This window comes from Pseudoliparis swirei, chromosome 24 (assembly GCF_029220125.1).
Source record: "Pseudoliparis swirei isolate HS2019 ecotype Mariana Trench chromosome 24, NWPU_hadal_v1, whole genome shotgun sequence".
Lineage (NCBI taxonomy): Eukaryota > Metazoa > Chordata > Actinopteri > Perciformes > Liparidae > Pseudoliparis > Pseudoliparis swirei.
The window spans coordinates 24791155-24808217 of NC_079411.1; the positions used below are offsets into that span (position 1 = coordinate 24791155).

Sequence of the window (17063 nt, forward strand, 5' to 3'; positions counted from 1 at the left end):
TGCTGCATCATCCACAGTGAGTGACACCCGTACATCCTTCGCCGAAAGAAACGATATAAACGACTGCTGCAAATGTGAACATATAAACAACTTTACCCACATGAATATTAATTATATTGAATTAATTTGAGATAAAATGAGACAATATGTAGATAGAAAGTACTGAACTTTCTCCTCATTTGATATGATTAATTTCGAATGTATTTTTTTTTATTTAAGTAAACACAGATAAGACATCATAAAAATAATGTGTGTCCCTTTTCAAAATATCCATATTAAAGTTCCTTCCAGAGTTGATTTCAGGAGTCAGTGCCAGGACGGACTTCTGATGTAGCAACAGTTCAAAGTTCAGTCCTCTGTCAAATTCTTTTTCAGTTTGACACAATTGTTTTTCTCAAGACGGCATTATGTGTTTCCAGTAATATAATATCAGATAATTAGTTGTGGGTAGAAACAGAATATTAATGGATTAGGGAATGATCAATGATGCTCCAAATTCAACATCATAATACTTTATGTTTGAATGTGTATGCCTGTCTGCATCGCCCAGACTTCGCAAGATGTCCCTGGATCCAAACACAGTTTATAAAGAGCTGGTCCTGTCAGACGGGAACCAGAAGGTCGCAAGCGAAAGTGTCCAGTTCACCCCACCACCGAACGCTGAGCGGGCTTCCCAGGTGTTGTGCAAAGAGCCTGGCTGGTTTCAGGTTTTACTGGTGAGGAGCGGGAGTTTTCCATCGGGTACTCTACAAGAGCATCAGTCGCAGGAAGAATTCAAACAGCCTGCTGGGCTACAACTTACAAGTCTTGGAGTCTCCTCTGCTCGACCTCGGCCACTCTGCTCATACACAAAGACAAAGACCCGCCTGAAGCCCCAGGCTACGCGAATCGGTGTACCTGGATTATGCAGGCAACACTGTGGCCTATTACGCAATATCAGAGACGATGGAGCTCATCCTGACAGATTTAAAGCTCAGTTCACTGAGCCTGTGTATGCTGGCTCGTGGGCCCTCTGTGACCCCTCTGCAAGCTGAAGCAGAATCACCACGCCCTCGCTTAAAATGTATTGGGATCGGTATTTATCCCAGGTACTGTTAAATACTAGCCGAACAGGCTAAATGGCATTTCTAATTGTCTGAAAAAATTGTCACAAAATGTTTTGACCTCTCTATTTAACAGATTATTTTTTTTGCGACCACATTCTGAATGTGGTGATCATACACTCCAAAGTTCCTGTTTCACTCAACACTGGACCCGCGATACTGCACTGTCATCCAGAGTCAACCATTATGCTAATTTAAAGGTTATTCTGGCATTGTTTTCATCCGTCACATATTTAACCTTGCATTGTTTATCAGGTCTTCAGCGTGCGTGTGGGAATCCACATCGGCCCGCTGATGCTCTGGGGTTTGTTCACAAGAAATTCACTGAAAGTTAATTTAAAGCTATTATTTTGAATACATACAGTGGTCCATTTCATGCAAGTTTATGTTGGGAGAAATATGTATTTTTGTAAACCAAGGCAATCTTTTAATAACAGAAGGCCTACATTCAACTGGGCTAAAGCATGCTGTGAGGGCTAACCCAGATAAAATGACAAGAAATCAGCATGAGCTGTGTGTGTTTTATATATTGTATATACTGTATGTGTAAAACACAAAAGATTAAAATGCTGTACATTTGAAGTTTTTTAATTTTTCTTCTAGAGAAACTTACAACACAGTTTATGACATAAAATCCTCCAAATGACTGCATATCATGTTATAACAAAAGCAAACATAAGGACATTATACATACAGGTATATAAAAAATACTATTCATCATACCAGTAAATAAATGATTATTTAGACAAATATTCTAAACCAAGATGTTAACCACTGCATTTGTGTCAATATACTTGGTTTAGTGACTCCGTATTGTTTACTTCAGATACGTTTCTGATTACAGCCTCGAGGATTAATGCCTTGAAGACATCTTGTAGGGCAAATTACAACAACACACAATATCTGCTTACAGGCAGTTGCATTTCACTGAACAGTTTCCACCGCAAAGATACATCATGCGATGGGACAAAGCTTATTGTGGACATATATAAAGACGGCCATTGAGAGAAGAGTAGGAAACATATAAACTGGTGTTATGCTCACACAGACTAGAATAACCGGCGCTGGGAGCTGGGAGAAAGTTGTAGTGACTAGATAAATCAAAATAATCAAAGCCTTTTTTTCTTCATATTATCACCCCGGTCCCTCTGCCCCTCCCCTGGTGCAGGGCGTTTCAGAGCTCTGAGAACTGATACGCCACAGAAAGTCATCAACATCAAAAAGAACATATCCAAAACTGCAAGAAAAAAAAACTTTTGAAGCATCAAGAGTCGTGATTACAATGGACAGCGCGATCGCTGTCAGCCAAGAAACACAGCAAACGGCCAACCTTGTACCTCAGAGGTTTACACCAGAGGAATATCATACAGGGTGGATAGTTGCAAAGTAATGCTCCAGACAGAGGTAGCTCTGCATCAGGACGCATTAACATGAACATGATATTCAAGAAATGTGATATTTTCCAAGAAGGGTGACAGGAGGCCCTGAAGCGAAATACAAATGCCAGAGAGACCAAAAGGATTCAATCACAATCTGGTTGAGAGGGATGAAATCCAGCTATCTTTTCTTGTTGTCGCCCACTAACTATAAGCTCATGTGATTTAGACGTTGATGGCAGACCAAAGAGAAGGTTTGCCGCAGATATGTGCAACCAATGCCACCATTTCTTCAGGTGGCTCAATGCAGTGGAGTGATGGCTGTTTGGTTGATGGTGAAATGTTCATCTTTGTCCTGATAATACATACAGAAATGAACACAGCCACTTGATTATATTCTTGTTATAGATGTACAGTAATGCATACATTGTCAATTACTAAACTATCAATGTTTCCAGTCAGAATATATCAATAATAACATAACACAATTGCAAACACAAATGCTGTAGAATAGTCTTATTATTTAATGAGATTAAATGACATCAAAAAAGCCCAATTTGATTCTTTTGTAAGAATGTGCATTGTGCATGCTCATCATGTGCTTTCTTATCTTAAGTATCTGAGAAAAAGAAAATACAAAGGGTTTTGTTAGTTTTATGAAATGTTCTTAATTTTTTATTGAAAAACCTCCCTAACTGAGGTAAGAATATCATTATTCTATGAAAATACTTGACGTTTAGCATTTAAGTCATTGTTCTATTTGAAAACTGCACAAACCATGCATCATTTAACATTCCAATAGTGTAAAACAATGTCTCCTACCTGAGGTTGTGAGTCCTGAAGCCACTTCTGTCAGGCTAAAAGTTTCAGCACTAATGTGTGGATGCATATTTTGCATGTATCAACACACTGGAACATTAACATACGGAGCAGAGCTTCTAAATACAGACTGTTGACCCTCGACTCTCATTTATATAATATCAAGAAACGCCCAAATCAGCTGGCTTGTGTACACTGAATGTGTGTGAGGAGAGGGCTACTTGGATCTCTGGGAGCTGCTCATGGCACTTAGCCTTGAGGTGTTTATTCCTCTAGGTCAGTGGTCATCATATCCCCTGGAGTGGCCTGAGGGTACATGGAGGCACTCCAGGGGGTACGTGAGAGTGAGATATAAAAATACTAAAAAATTATTATAAGCATCCATTCAAAAAACCTCCTTCTCTGCAATGACTGTGATCAAAACCAAGCAAATGAACAGACTGGAGAAGAGTTTGATCCCTGCAGTCGCCTCCCTGCAATCTTCAGTTTCTACAGTTCAATAAATCAGACACTGATGGCACAGATGTACTAAAACTGAAAGAAAATCACTGAAACAAGGTGGAGAACCCCTGCTGTAGGTGTCTGGTTATACACGTATGACAAATTAAATGAGCTCAAATGATTTGCAAGAGAAATGTTCCAAAGGTTTGTTCAGCGATGCTTTGCATGTTTGCAACAGAGAAGAAGCACGGCCACGGTCCTGTATGCAAACATGCACGTGTGTCAGGCAGTCAACCAGAACTACAGAACACATTATAGCAATATTATTCGTGTTTAAAGCACAACAGCCACAGCTTGTAAAAGTGCACTGCAGATGTATTAATGTGGCAGGAATCCACATGTTATTAGGACCACAAATGAGATTCTAATGAGATTAAAGTCATATTTTAAATATGCTTGGAGCTATTTATTGTATGGCATTCTTTTCTTTTCCATTCTGTTCTACTCTCGACTGTAAATGCTGTATATATTGTGTAATACTTCATACATACATTCTGAATGCTAAATGTTAAAGCCGCGAACCAAAGCTTAAAGGTGCCCTGTGGAGGTTTATTGTACACAAACATAGTCATATACAAAAGTAGTAAAGCTCTACAGATTGTGAAGCCCTCTGAGGCAGATGTGTGATATTGAGCGACACCAAAAAACAAAACAAAGAATTTGTGCTATACCAGCAGACAGAAAGCTAAAGGCAGGAAACATTTGAGCCCTATTTCCAGACTTAATTTTGGTTATGGAATCACATTTCCATTGAAGCTTGTTTACTGATTGTTGTTTTCAAAGTGTATTTGATTATGTCAACAATACACAAAGTAATAATAACTTCTACGGCTTTTTGGGTCTTCCTTTGAATGTGTACGCCATGTGGCTGATATTAGCAGAAGCAAGAGAGACTTTGCGATGTCTGACATTGTTTTTGCTTTATTCTGCATATGCTATTATATTAATGTACATTTTGATTCCTTCGGTTTGAAACTCTTTATGTTCTCACAGGGCCCCTTCATGACAACATGTTTATGTCTATGGAGTAGAATTTAACGTGTTGCAATGTAAAGCACACATGTGGATGAATATAAAACTCACTGCTCTTATTTAAACTGATGTAATAATGAATGCTCAAGCCTCAAAAGATGTGGGATTAATAATTTAAACTGAAGTGTGGCATCTCTTTGAATTAATCTAGGATTGTTTTAATTGGTGTGTAATAAACTGTTCAAGAGGTTTTAATGTTTCATTGTATTCATGTTTGGCAAATGAAGTGATAATGACGAGAAAAAGTCACTCATTACACCTAATGGCTATTAATGTCATCATTGAACGTAAATATTAAGATGTCAATAATAACATATATATTTCCATTTCTGTTTGGCTGTACAACCCAAAATTATTCTGAGATTAAAAATTACCTTGGATTAGTTTTTTATGATTTTTGATGGAACAATTTGTATCATAATCTATTGGCAGAAATGTGATGTGAAATCATTATGAATATGTTCTTTGGTTTAAATATGCGAAAATAAAAATTGTTCGGCCATTTATTCATGGTTTGTTTTGGGTGAAACTCATTCCTACACTCAAAAAAACAATTCAAGCCCTTCTTAGAGGTGACACATTTAAATATTGTTTGATACATTTAAATAAATCAATTACAAAACGAAGATATTTATTTTGAATGGTAACACAAAATGTATGAATACTTTCATTATTAGATTGATTTAGGTTACATCACAAAAATGATTCAAAGCCCCTTCTTCGAGGTGACACATTTAAATATTGTTTGATAAGTATTTAAATAAATCAATTACAAAAATAGATATTTATATTTAATGGTGGAACACAAAATGTATGAATTCTTTCATTTATTAGATTTATTTAGGTTAGATGGTGTGCATATCAACTCAAAAGTAAATGTGTTTCATTGAGGACTACCACTTTGCGCATGCGCCAGCTGAAAATCAGTTGTTTTTACAAGGTGAAGCACACTTTCATGGCTGTATGGTGTTGTAGTGAAGCGAGCAACCGCCGCCAAAGCCAGAGGGCCGTGGGTTTAATTCCTCAGTGGAAGATTTCCTTCTGTGTGGAGTTTGCTATTTTCTTAGTTAGTTAGTTTATATTTGGAGTTGGACTAACTCAAATTAATTCAATTTAATGAATATCGTTATTTTATTTTAGATGTGTTTGATAGAAATGAGTTGGACTAACTGAATTACATTTTATTGTAATTGATGTGTTAAATTTGAGTTGCATATAATTATTGGATGGAAAACCTGCCAACAATTTAATTGAGTTCATCCAATGAGTCATTTCTTTTAGTGTAGTCGTGTCCCTGACTCCTTATATTGTAACAACATCCTATTTAAATCGTAAACGTGTTTCTATGTATCTGCTCTCTCAGTATCTTTTACACACAGATACACGAGAGGTGTACAAATGGTGTAAAATGTGGAGTTGATGCAGAAATGTGGCATTTAAATACAAACTGTAATGTCATAGAATGTCAACAAAATGATGGAAGTCACAAAGAGAAACACAGAAGAGAGAAAGACACATATTTAACTTTATTTTAAAACTACTTCCAGTGCACATACATTGGCTCATCTCATACCAAATGGTTACACACAAATAAAATGATGTGGCTGCTTTAACATGACATGATAGATAGATAGATATATACTTTATTAATCCCTAAGGGGAAATTTGTCGTGAGGCAATCTTGATTTTGGACGATTGTTTGCCCACTTTGGATCAAATGTGTCCCGGTTTATTTACCGTTGCAGGGCATGTGAATGACGTCATCTAACAGGAAGTAATCATGAACCCAAGTTCAATGGCAGAGAAAAGAAGTACACTCAAAGAAATGACTCATTGGATGAACTCAATTAAATTGTTGGCAGGTTTTCCATCCAATAATTATATGCAACTCCAACTCAAATTTAGCACATCAGTGCAATAAAATGTAATTAAGTTAGTCCAACTCATTTGTATCAAATACATCTAAAATAAAATAACGATATTCATTAAATTAATTTAATTTGTGTTTGTCCAACTCAAAATATAAACTAACTAACTAACAAAATATGCAAACTCCACACAGAAGGAAAGCCCCTCCCGACCTTTGGGAATTGAACCGGACGGCCCTTACGCTGTGAGGCTTATTGACAGTGCTAGCTTCACTACACCACCATTACAGCCCTGAAGTGTGTTCACCTCATGTAAACAACTGATTTTCAGCTCATGGAGGAGTAGTCCTCAATGAAACACATTTATTTTGAGTTGATATGCACCATCTAACCTAAATAAATCTAATAAATGAAAGTATTCATACATGTTGTGTTACATCTAGTTAAATATAAATATCTATTTTTGTAATTGATTTATTTAAATAACAATATTTAAAATGCGCCACCTCAAGAAGGTGAATCGTTTGTGAGTGTAACCTAAATAAATCTAATAAATGAAAGTATCTCCCCACATTTTTGTGTTACACCCATTCAATATAAATATCTTCGTTTTGTACATGATTTATTTAAATGTATCAAACAATATTTAAAAGCGCCACCCTTCGAAGTTAGGGCTTGAATCGTTTTTGTGAGTGTAACCTAAATAAATCTAATAAATGAAAGTATTCCTACATTTTGTGTTACACCCATTCAATATAAATATCTTCGTTTTGTAATTGATTTATTTAAATGTATCAAACAATATTTAAATGTGTCTAAGAAGGGCTTGAATCGTTTTTTTGAGTGCTAGCAGCAACCTCACGTATTCAAAGAAATCTAAAGTACAGCTACACCCGAACACAATTGACACACACATCATTTCCCATTCCTTTGGAGGTAGAGGAGAGGATGGATAACCCCAAACCAAACCATTACAGCGTAAACCAGGGGGAGCAAAACACACAGTGTGCTCCGCTCTATGGTGTTAACCAGGAAGAGAATCGTGGCTTGGGGTATATAGCTTAGACACACAGTCACCTGCTGGAGCAGGACTATTTTGAAAGCCCTTTTCTTGACCAAGTTGGGTCCTTTCTGCTCTCCCTCCCCGGGGGAGGGCTGTTTCAGAGCCCTGAGAACTGATAAGCAGCAGAAAGTGTTGACAATAAAGACAATTAAATAAAAGGTTCCGTAAACAACTAATGATTCCAGCCGATCACTGCAAAAGTAGATTTGGAATATACCAACCAGGATGGCTTTCACCCACAAAACACAACAAAAGCTCATCCTGTAGCGAAGGGGTTTGTACCTGCAGTACAGCGCTGGGCGTAGGACTGCAACATAGCGCTCGATGCAGACACAGTTCTGGAATTCAATCCTGGCTGTGAACATTAAGTTGATGAGTTTCATCATGATGACTGCCACTTTAATGTCGACAAAACGCCTCAGGGTCAAAAAAGGTGGCCCCAGGAATCCAAAAAGCATCTCTGTGAGGGCCAAGTGGAACGCACACACTTCCATCCGGCTTGTCCAGAAGGCTGGAGATGAAACCATGAGCCACAGCACCCGGCCATTAGCAGGCAGAGAGATCAGGACATAAAGCAGAAGCGTCACGTCGTAGACAGGAGAGTTTAAACAGAGACCACACTCATGCCGCGTCAGGTTCTTGTCTTCAGCCGAGAGGTTTCGCATGTTTTCTGGAAAGTAGTACGGGCAGAAAAAAAATATACTGTGGTGAAATGACGAGTGGAGGTTTGCATTTTCTACAACTGACTCCACTCAAACCTTGTTTAATGATTACACTAGGTCAGAAGAGACCTTTTAAAGTGTGAGATATGTCACTGACTGACAACAACTAAATTGACATAAATAAACTGACATACAATTTTTTTTCTGAGTGAAGGACATTTTCTCTTTCTTTATTAAAATTAAATTTGATTCAATTCAGTTCATTTTGTATAGCCCAATATCACAAATTCTAAATTTGCCTCAAAGGGCTTTACAATCTGCACACATACGACATCCCTGTCTCAGAACCTCACACTGGATCAAGAAAAACTCCCAAGAAATAGAAAAAAACTTTTCACGGGGAAAAAAGGGAAGAAATACATCTTCAGGAGAGCAACAGAGGAGGATCCCTCTCCAGGATGGACAGAAGAAAAATATGTCATATGTACAGAAGGAAACATTAGAGGTAAAACACATTCAATGAATATGAAAAAGTGTATAATATAAGTATAATCTTTTGTTTACAATTGTTTTTGTTGTCAACTGTGTGCATCCCTACATGTTTTTCTCAAAATAATCCACTAAATATACAATTCGCTAAATAAAACACTCTTTTCCTTACACGGTGTGAAGAAAAAATATGTAACTTATTCATTGTTTCAAAACTACGGTCTAGAAGTTTGAAAGCACCAACCTTGTCTTTCCCTGAGCTTGTTGAGATGTATTTTGTATTATACATTCGCAGCGCCAGCATCAATCGCATCTGTGTTTGCCTGACGATCAGTAATCAAATAACTGGCATGCAAAACTGGTAGATGCGTGTCGACGGGGTTTGTTGTTTATCAGCTCTTGTGGTGAGCAGAGTTTAAAATGCACTTACCTGTGGAGGATTGAGTGCATCAACAAATACAATGCAATGCAGTTTTACCATTAATATTTCAAATCATTTTATCCAGACCAGGCTTAATGTTTCCAATTTTATTTTTCCCAGAAGAACGCCCCGTGACATTTTTAAACAGGTCTTGCTTGTGTTACAAGTTTGTTCAGTAAAAGCTGGAAGTAAAGGACAACAACAACATCATTGAACATCTGGCACACACTGTTAGAGGTATAAACACACACTACCTGGATGTGATCCTTGATTAGAGCCGTGTCCTTTCTCTGAGTATTTCTATCATTTCAGCAAAGTCTTTGCCTCATTCCAGGCACCTGGAAATAATCGCTCTTGTTGTCCTCTGCTGTTGCTGGTAGTGTTTGGTGTCACCGCTTTGACCTCATGTGTTGGCTGAGGATATTACTTTTTTCGAAGTGCTATACAAAGAAAATGTGTTATGAATCTAAATGTATGCCCTTTAAATGACGTCAGAGAGGTGGTGTTCTATCCTGCAATAAAACACTGAAGTATGCGACAACTGACTTTGGTCCTTGAGAATTTATAGAAGTACAACAATCAAGAGGAATGCATACAAATAGATATTTCACAATTTTCTCAGTTGTAAGAATTCTCCACCAAGTATTTTCTTATTTTGAAAAAAATGAATGCTCTAATTTTCGATGGAGTCTTCTGTGCTGTGATATGTGTTTAACTTATTTAGAACTTTCACAATGACTCTTAGGACAATCAGTTCATCTCACATGATTTGCAAGAGAAATGATCCAACGCTATGAACAACACTGCTTTACATGTTGTAACAGACGAGAAGCACAGCCATGCAAACGTACAGGTGTTGGAGGCAGTGAACCTGAAAGCTACTCTATAAATGTGTATTTAATCCTCCTTCATGTATTCCCGATTGCAGCATTTTTAGCTATAGAACTTCTCTGCTTCATCCCGGGCTTGTTTGAAGTTGCCGTCTCTGTTTTTTTCATTTCTCTCAACTGTTTCGAGCCTCGTCCAGTTGAAGGCAACCACTCAGGTTCCTAACCTACATAAGGACACATTATCTTGCTGTATTTTACTTCCAGACTACAGCAGATATACTTTGGTGATTCATGTGAGACAGGTAGGTAAACAGACAGGAGTGAGAAACACCCTTCAACGTAATGGCGTCGTACAGAACGTCTCTGCAGGCTTCACTGACAACATTGGAAGCCTTATTAGTGTCCAATAATGAGGAGACCGTTTTGCAAGATAAACATGAGCATACCAGGGAGCATTGTGGGGAGGGTGAATGCAGTGAAGCAATAACGACTACCTATAACAGTTTGAATTTCACACACTAATACTGGTGACTTGCCCGATACATTAATTACATGAGCTCATGCAACCCCGAGGGTTGGTTCATGTCTGTGACCAGCTTCAGGCCTTTCCCATCACAGCTGGGAGCTCTACCCATTCAATACATTTTACTTAGTAGCGTTTTTTTTATTCACCTTGTGTATTTTCATCTTGTACATTGTCTATCTTGTGGCTGTGGGCCATCAAACAAAATGTCATTGTATAACAACAAGGACTATAAAAATCTCTTTATCTTTATCTTAAATACATGCTGACCCTCTCGAGGGAAGATTTATATTCCCTCATAACTTTCAAAAACATCTTAAGAATTCTCTCAATGACATGTTCCAATAATAAACCGCTTTTTGATTGTTGGCTAACCCTCAATATCACCAAAATAACCATCAGCACCAGCAGAGCTCCCAGCACTGCAGCCACAAAACATTTCTGCCTGCGTTTTACAAGGACCACAGAAATGATGACCAACAGCGTGACGCATACTGACATGAACCCAACCCTGCTTTCACGCCACTGTGTTAAAAATGCTCCTAAATATGTTTTTATACGCCTTCGATTCAATTTACAATTTAAATCTCTCCTCGGTACGTTGGTGCTGTGTAGCTTGTAAACCACACTGCACCATGGGTCATCTGTCACGACATCAGTGATTTTGAAGACCTCATAGGGAGGAATCAGCACCTGTCCCGCTTGGTTCGTTGCAGAGTAATATGTTATATCGGCGCCGAAGCACGAGTAGATTTCAAAACAAGACACGTTGGCCTTCAAATCAAACGACTGCTTGCTCGAAGCTGCCCAAGTGAAAGCACCAAAACGCATGTTTGTGTTGATTACGTTGCGCTCAAAGTGTTTCCGTGTCCCGTAAAAAGTCCTTCTGCACGATGTCTGATTGTGACGCAGAACTTGAACGGCGTCAGTCAGGTAGAAGTAGAAGTAGTGGAACTTGAATCGGTATGTGCTGTAGTCATGTTTCCCTGTTTTCACTGCTTGGTCGAACTCTTGTTGGATGTTGTCCACCTGTGTGTACATGTAGATGACTGTAGCGTGCTCCTCTTTCAGGTGCTCGTGCACAGGTTTCTTCGCACCGCTTTCAGCTGAAGCCCAGCCAATGCTGAAGTTCAGGCCGACGTGCCACTCAGACACGCCGAACAGGTCGATCACAGAGGCTGTTTCAGACTTGCAACCGTCGAACATGTCATCAACGCAATCTGTCGCCATGTCCAGACGGAAACCAGCAGTCTTAGTTTCCTGCAGACGACAGATGAGACACAAAATCAACAATTCAGTGGAAATAAGCTAACGCGATTAGGTCAAATGTTTAAAAGAACGAGCTGTCGTCGGCACCTCTGCAGATTTCTGATGCCACCAGAGTTGTAGAGACGGGTCGTGATACAAAAGGAGCGCGCCCGCCAAAAACACACAAAGCGCTGCCCAGTTTCTCATTGACTTCAACTCACATACTGGCCCTTTGCCAGACTTCATATCTGAATGAAAAGAGAAAGAAACGTCAAAATAAAATACATTTTCTAACCTTTTCTAACACCATGAGCATTTTATGATCATATTACTTGCATGCACATTGACACTGTTTGTATTCTTAAATCTGCAAGTAAAAGTATAAGCCTAGCGGAGATTAAAAAAAATTATCCATAATCAGGATCCAGATAATATTTACTTGACCAATAAAATTCCTCATATTCTCCACCAACAGTGTATGGTATCTGATCTGGTTTTGACTTACTTTTCCAAGGTGATAACCTCAGCAGCATGATATTCCTTTAAAATATGTTCTGATGCATTGTTGTTCGCCAGCCGAGAAGTTCCGGCTCACGGGATTTTCAGGTATGACCACACAGCCCAGTTATTCTACGACAACATTGCTCAGAGGCTCCAGAGCTAAAATAGATCTTATCTTGCATGAGATGTTGAAACCGTACAGCGAGAAAAGAAAAAAAAAGTTTCTATTTTCCTACTCTGCAGCATAGTCTCATGTCATTTATATATTTGTCATGTGTAAATAAAACCTTTCTGCTTCACTGGCCCTGTCATTTAACTGCTTGCACTACCGGAGGAATGTACACTAGTAAATCCTGTTTGGTAGCTTGCTCAGGTGAAAACAAACAACGAGAGTACATGTCATCGGGGTGGAAAACACAATACGCACTGACTAAAAAAGTGTTTCAATCTGGAAAAGGGAGATAGCGGCTCATCTCGCCACATAAAAGACAATACTTCATCATAGTGCTTAGTGCATCATGTGGTAAATTAATAGAACATGTCGGATTGTAGGAGACAGTAGTTGTCTGTGTATTATGTGTTTGAGTGTGGAGCCTTATGATCTCAGGCTGACGTGGTGGCGGTGTGTATCAGTGTGGCAGCTAGTTTATATATGGGGCACAGGTGCAACTGACAGATGTATGATAATGATGTATGGGTGACGGTTTTTACAGCAAACAAGACACACCAGATGGAGACCATGAAACTAATAGATATCCAGTTTTATTGTCAGTTGTAAACTGTAATTAAAACGGCAACCTCACCCAAAGATACGAGCGGCCTGGAATCTCTTTGGAAAAGCGAGTCAGGAACAGGATCTTCTCCCGCACCCAGCCGAGCGGCGAGTCACGGAAATCAGTCGCTATGTAGATTTGTTTTTAAACTTCTACTGTTTTCAAAATGCAATGCTTTGTTTTCAGCAATACTGATTCATAAGCATCTACTTTAAAATGTTTGCCGATAGGAGAGTCAATAGATAAGCACCAAATAAGTTTAAAAGGCAGTTCCACACCTTTATTTGTCTTCAGAAGTGTGATTTACATGGAGTAAAAATCCTTATTCGCAGATTAAACATGAAAGGATACAGTATGATATATTTTGATGAATTTATATATGTTACAGTACAGTGCTCGGGTCCAGTGGGGGCCCGGCAGGTTTTTGTTCAACTCACTTCCTCTCTGTTCTCACTTCCTCTGGGTTGAACAGATTTCCTCTGTTTCAGATACACGATGCCTTCCTGGGAGAGACAAGCGTGTCAGAGAAGAACTGTATGTGCATGTGCCATTACTTCTCTGGTCCTTTTGGCGGGACTGCTGATCTTTGTTGTCATATATCTGACGCTCAGCTGGCAGGATATGGTCGGAGAGGTATTTTTACACTTATCATTTAACACTACATGTACAGGACTTAAGAACAAAATAAAAGGAGTTACTCTTATCACACATGAATTTTAAGGATGCACTTTTTAAATAATGAATGCCATTCATTGTTTATAATTCTTTTTTAAGTATTAAGCTGGAACCAAAAGAGGTTCCAGATGAATACTGTTCATTTAGTGTATATTTCCATCTACTGGATGAATACTGAACAGCAAGTCTCTCCTCATTTCAGCGTTTCATGCTGGATCTGACCCCTGACCTGAATGACAATATGTACGATGACTGCCGATCCAAAGCTGCTGCTGTGACCGATGAAGCCACGATGCAGAAGTGGGAGACTCATGCCAACTTTAGTCAAGCAGAGCAAAACGCCAAAGAGCCCGCACACATGTACATGAAGAAACGTCATTCCATGGCCATATACATGTACACAAATATTCTGCTGCACCCTGCCAAGCAAAACCTAGAAGAAAGTACTGGAAAAAGACAGAAGGAGACATTTGAGTCCCGCTCTCTTTATTCGTCCCTCAGTGAAGCCGTTCAGATTCTGAGGCACAGTCAGGTGACGTGTCTTCGCACAATTTACAGGAAAAATTTTAATTAAAAATCTGGTAAAAATTAATACCAATTTTAAAAAATTAACAAATTGACCAGTTCGGTAATCTTCATGGGTAGTAAAGTTTTATGAAATGTAAGACGTGTTTTCAGTTAAAATTTCTGTTATCTATAATTTTATTTATCTATAGTTCTAAGTTTATTCGTTCCATTCTCATCAAAAATCTTATTAATTAAATATAGTGGCATAATTCAAATATGTGGAGGTTGTTTCAACTGCTAAGTATCCTGAGATTGGTCACGATGTTGTTTGGATTCTTCCCGTGATAGAATCCACCACGAAAATGTTGATTTAATTTATTCGTGACATATCAGCATTCACAATCTAACAGCTAAAACGTATTCAGTAGTTGTTCCATACAGAAATATATTGCCCAAGCTTCCAAACTGTTGTTGTAATATTAGTTACGTTGCATTGAGCACAACTAGTGTCATCAATTCAATATACATTGTTGTGAATTAATCTTTAGTTGAATTTTAATCACTTATAGATTTTAAATTAATTATTTATTTATCATAATAAGTACTAATTTATTAATAATGTAAATTTATTAAACATCACTTACGAAAGTAATTACTATAAAGTTTTAGTTAATCAAGGTGAATGTTATGTCCAGTCTGATGATAGTAATCAATACATTGCTTTTATGCAATGGTAGTGCGTTGAAAGTAGTATGAGTGTCTTACTGGATATGGATTATTATAGAAGTTAATGGTACCATGATTATGTGATGTTTGAATAGGGGATAATAAAATAATAACAGGCTGCTGTCTAAGTCTTTTCTATTTGGTTCTCAGGTTCCTTTGATTGAGAAGAACATATTCATAGCATTGTATAATTTCAACTGATATCTATTCACAGTTTTTTACGAATACTGAAATTATACATGCTTTTTTGTTTACACTAATAACTTGCAAATTACAAAATTTTATTGATAAATTGTATTGTGATAATAATAAAATTAATTTTACAAAATACAAATAATTTTTATCAAACAATTACAAAATTTGTTAATGGTATGCTGTGATTAACAATAAAAATGTTGTCACGTTTTATACAATTAGTTGCTTGAATTACCTGTATGTTAATTAATTTGATTTCGTTAAGACAGTCGATTGTAAAGTTCTGTTTTGTAATGAGATTAATGTCATCGTAATTTGGTTGGAAAAAAGGTCCTTTAAATTGATACCTTGCAATGTGGCTAGTGACTTTTAATTGAGGTAAGAAATCGGTGAACTGTTTTCTAGAAGCGTACGTTACAAGTATATAGGTTTTTTAGAAAAGATATTGGACTTTTGTGAGTATGCTCGCAACATCTCAGGATAGCGCGTGTATGGAATTGACATATATGTGGTTTTAGACTTAGCTGATGAATCTTAATAGTTGGTTTTAATGGAAAGTGCAAAACTACTCCAAGAAAGTTGTTGAAAGTAACAATTTAGTTTAGGTCATTAAAATTAATGAAATGAAATACTATTAGTTCAATGATTTTAAATTATTTAAAAACAATTTTAAAAACAAGTGTAAAAATTTATTTATGTACAAGAATTAAAAACAGAATGTTAATTGATTTTTTAATATTCAGGTGATTTGTTAGAAGAGAAGTTCAAGCTTAATATGCAACTCATAGATTAGAGTTTTGTACAAATGGAGCAGCTTGCATTCTAGAATAATTTTTTTAATCGTAATCTGCAATTATTTTTCACAACATTTGGATATAATCAGTATGTACGATAATATTTTAAATGCAATGGTAGTGATTAATCCAGTTTAATAATCTGTCCTGATGTTGAGTAAAAGTGTAGGCAATGCAGGTATGAAACAGTTAAATGTTTCTTCAACAACAGCCTCAAGAAGAGTCGAATAATCTTTTCAAATTTACAGTAATGAAGTACTGAAGAATCAAATCTAAGAATATAGACTCAAAATTCATTGTTAAAACGTTATATGACACAAGACTTAAATATCTAACGATACTTTTCTTAAATAATCAGACATTAATCATACAGATAGTAAAAGGTTTATTTTTTAAATTGTGTATATCAGCATAGAATTTTGTACATTTTTAAGCATGTATTAAATCATCTAACATATCATCAAAATCTTAATTTCAGTATATGAACCTTATCGATTGTCGAAAAGGTAACATCAATGTTATCTGAGATCGTTTTGTATGAAGATGCTTTAGTCAATGCAAGTACCAATAGCAAAGTATGTCAGCTACTTAAACTCCCTTTCAACAAAGTGTATCTTCTTTGTGTATCTTCTTGGCTATGTTGTCTTAGTCTTTTTTGTGTAAAGAGTCTCAGATAAAGGTGACGTACAAAATATGCTGTTAAACAGGATTCTTACCTGCAATCCACCAGAGGTGCCTCTGTGTTAGTGTAAACATCCTCTAGCATCTTTAATTTGGGATTAGCTACATGTGTATTCCAATCCGATAAACACAGGAGTGACATTTCATGAATGAAACTCAAAGTTAAGTATGCGAAGCATGTTCATAGCTTAAAAAAACACACACAAAAACAGCCACAACATATTTTGGAAGGTGACACATTAAATGGATAAATAATGTTCCCAATGCGTCATCAAC

General features: G+C 37.2%; 1 protein-coding gene across 1 annotated transcript; it reads right to left on the reverse strand.

Moving 5' to 3' along the window:
- Positions 1–9426: 9426 nt before the first annotated feature.
- LOC130190220 (ecto-ADP-ribosyltransferase 4-like) lies at positions 9427–12645 on the reverse strand. The gene is made up of 3 exons (XM_056409525.1): positions 12441–12645; positions 12044–12183; positions 9427–11947 (listed from the first exon to the last, which is right to left on the reverse strand). The coding sequence occupies exons 1-3, from the start codon at positions 12466–12468 to the stop codon at positions 10937–10939; spliced, it is 1179 nt and encodes a 392-aa protein (XP_056265500.1). The 5' UTR covers positions 12469–12645; the 3' UTR covers positions 9427–10936.
- Positions 12646–17063: the final 4418 nt, after the last annotated feature.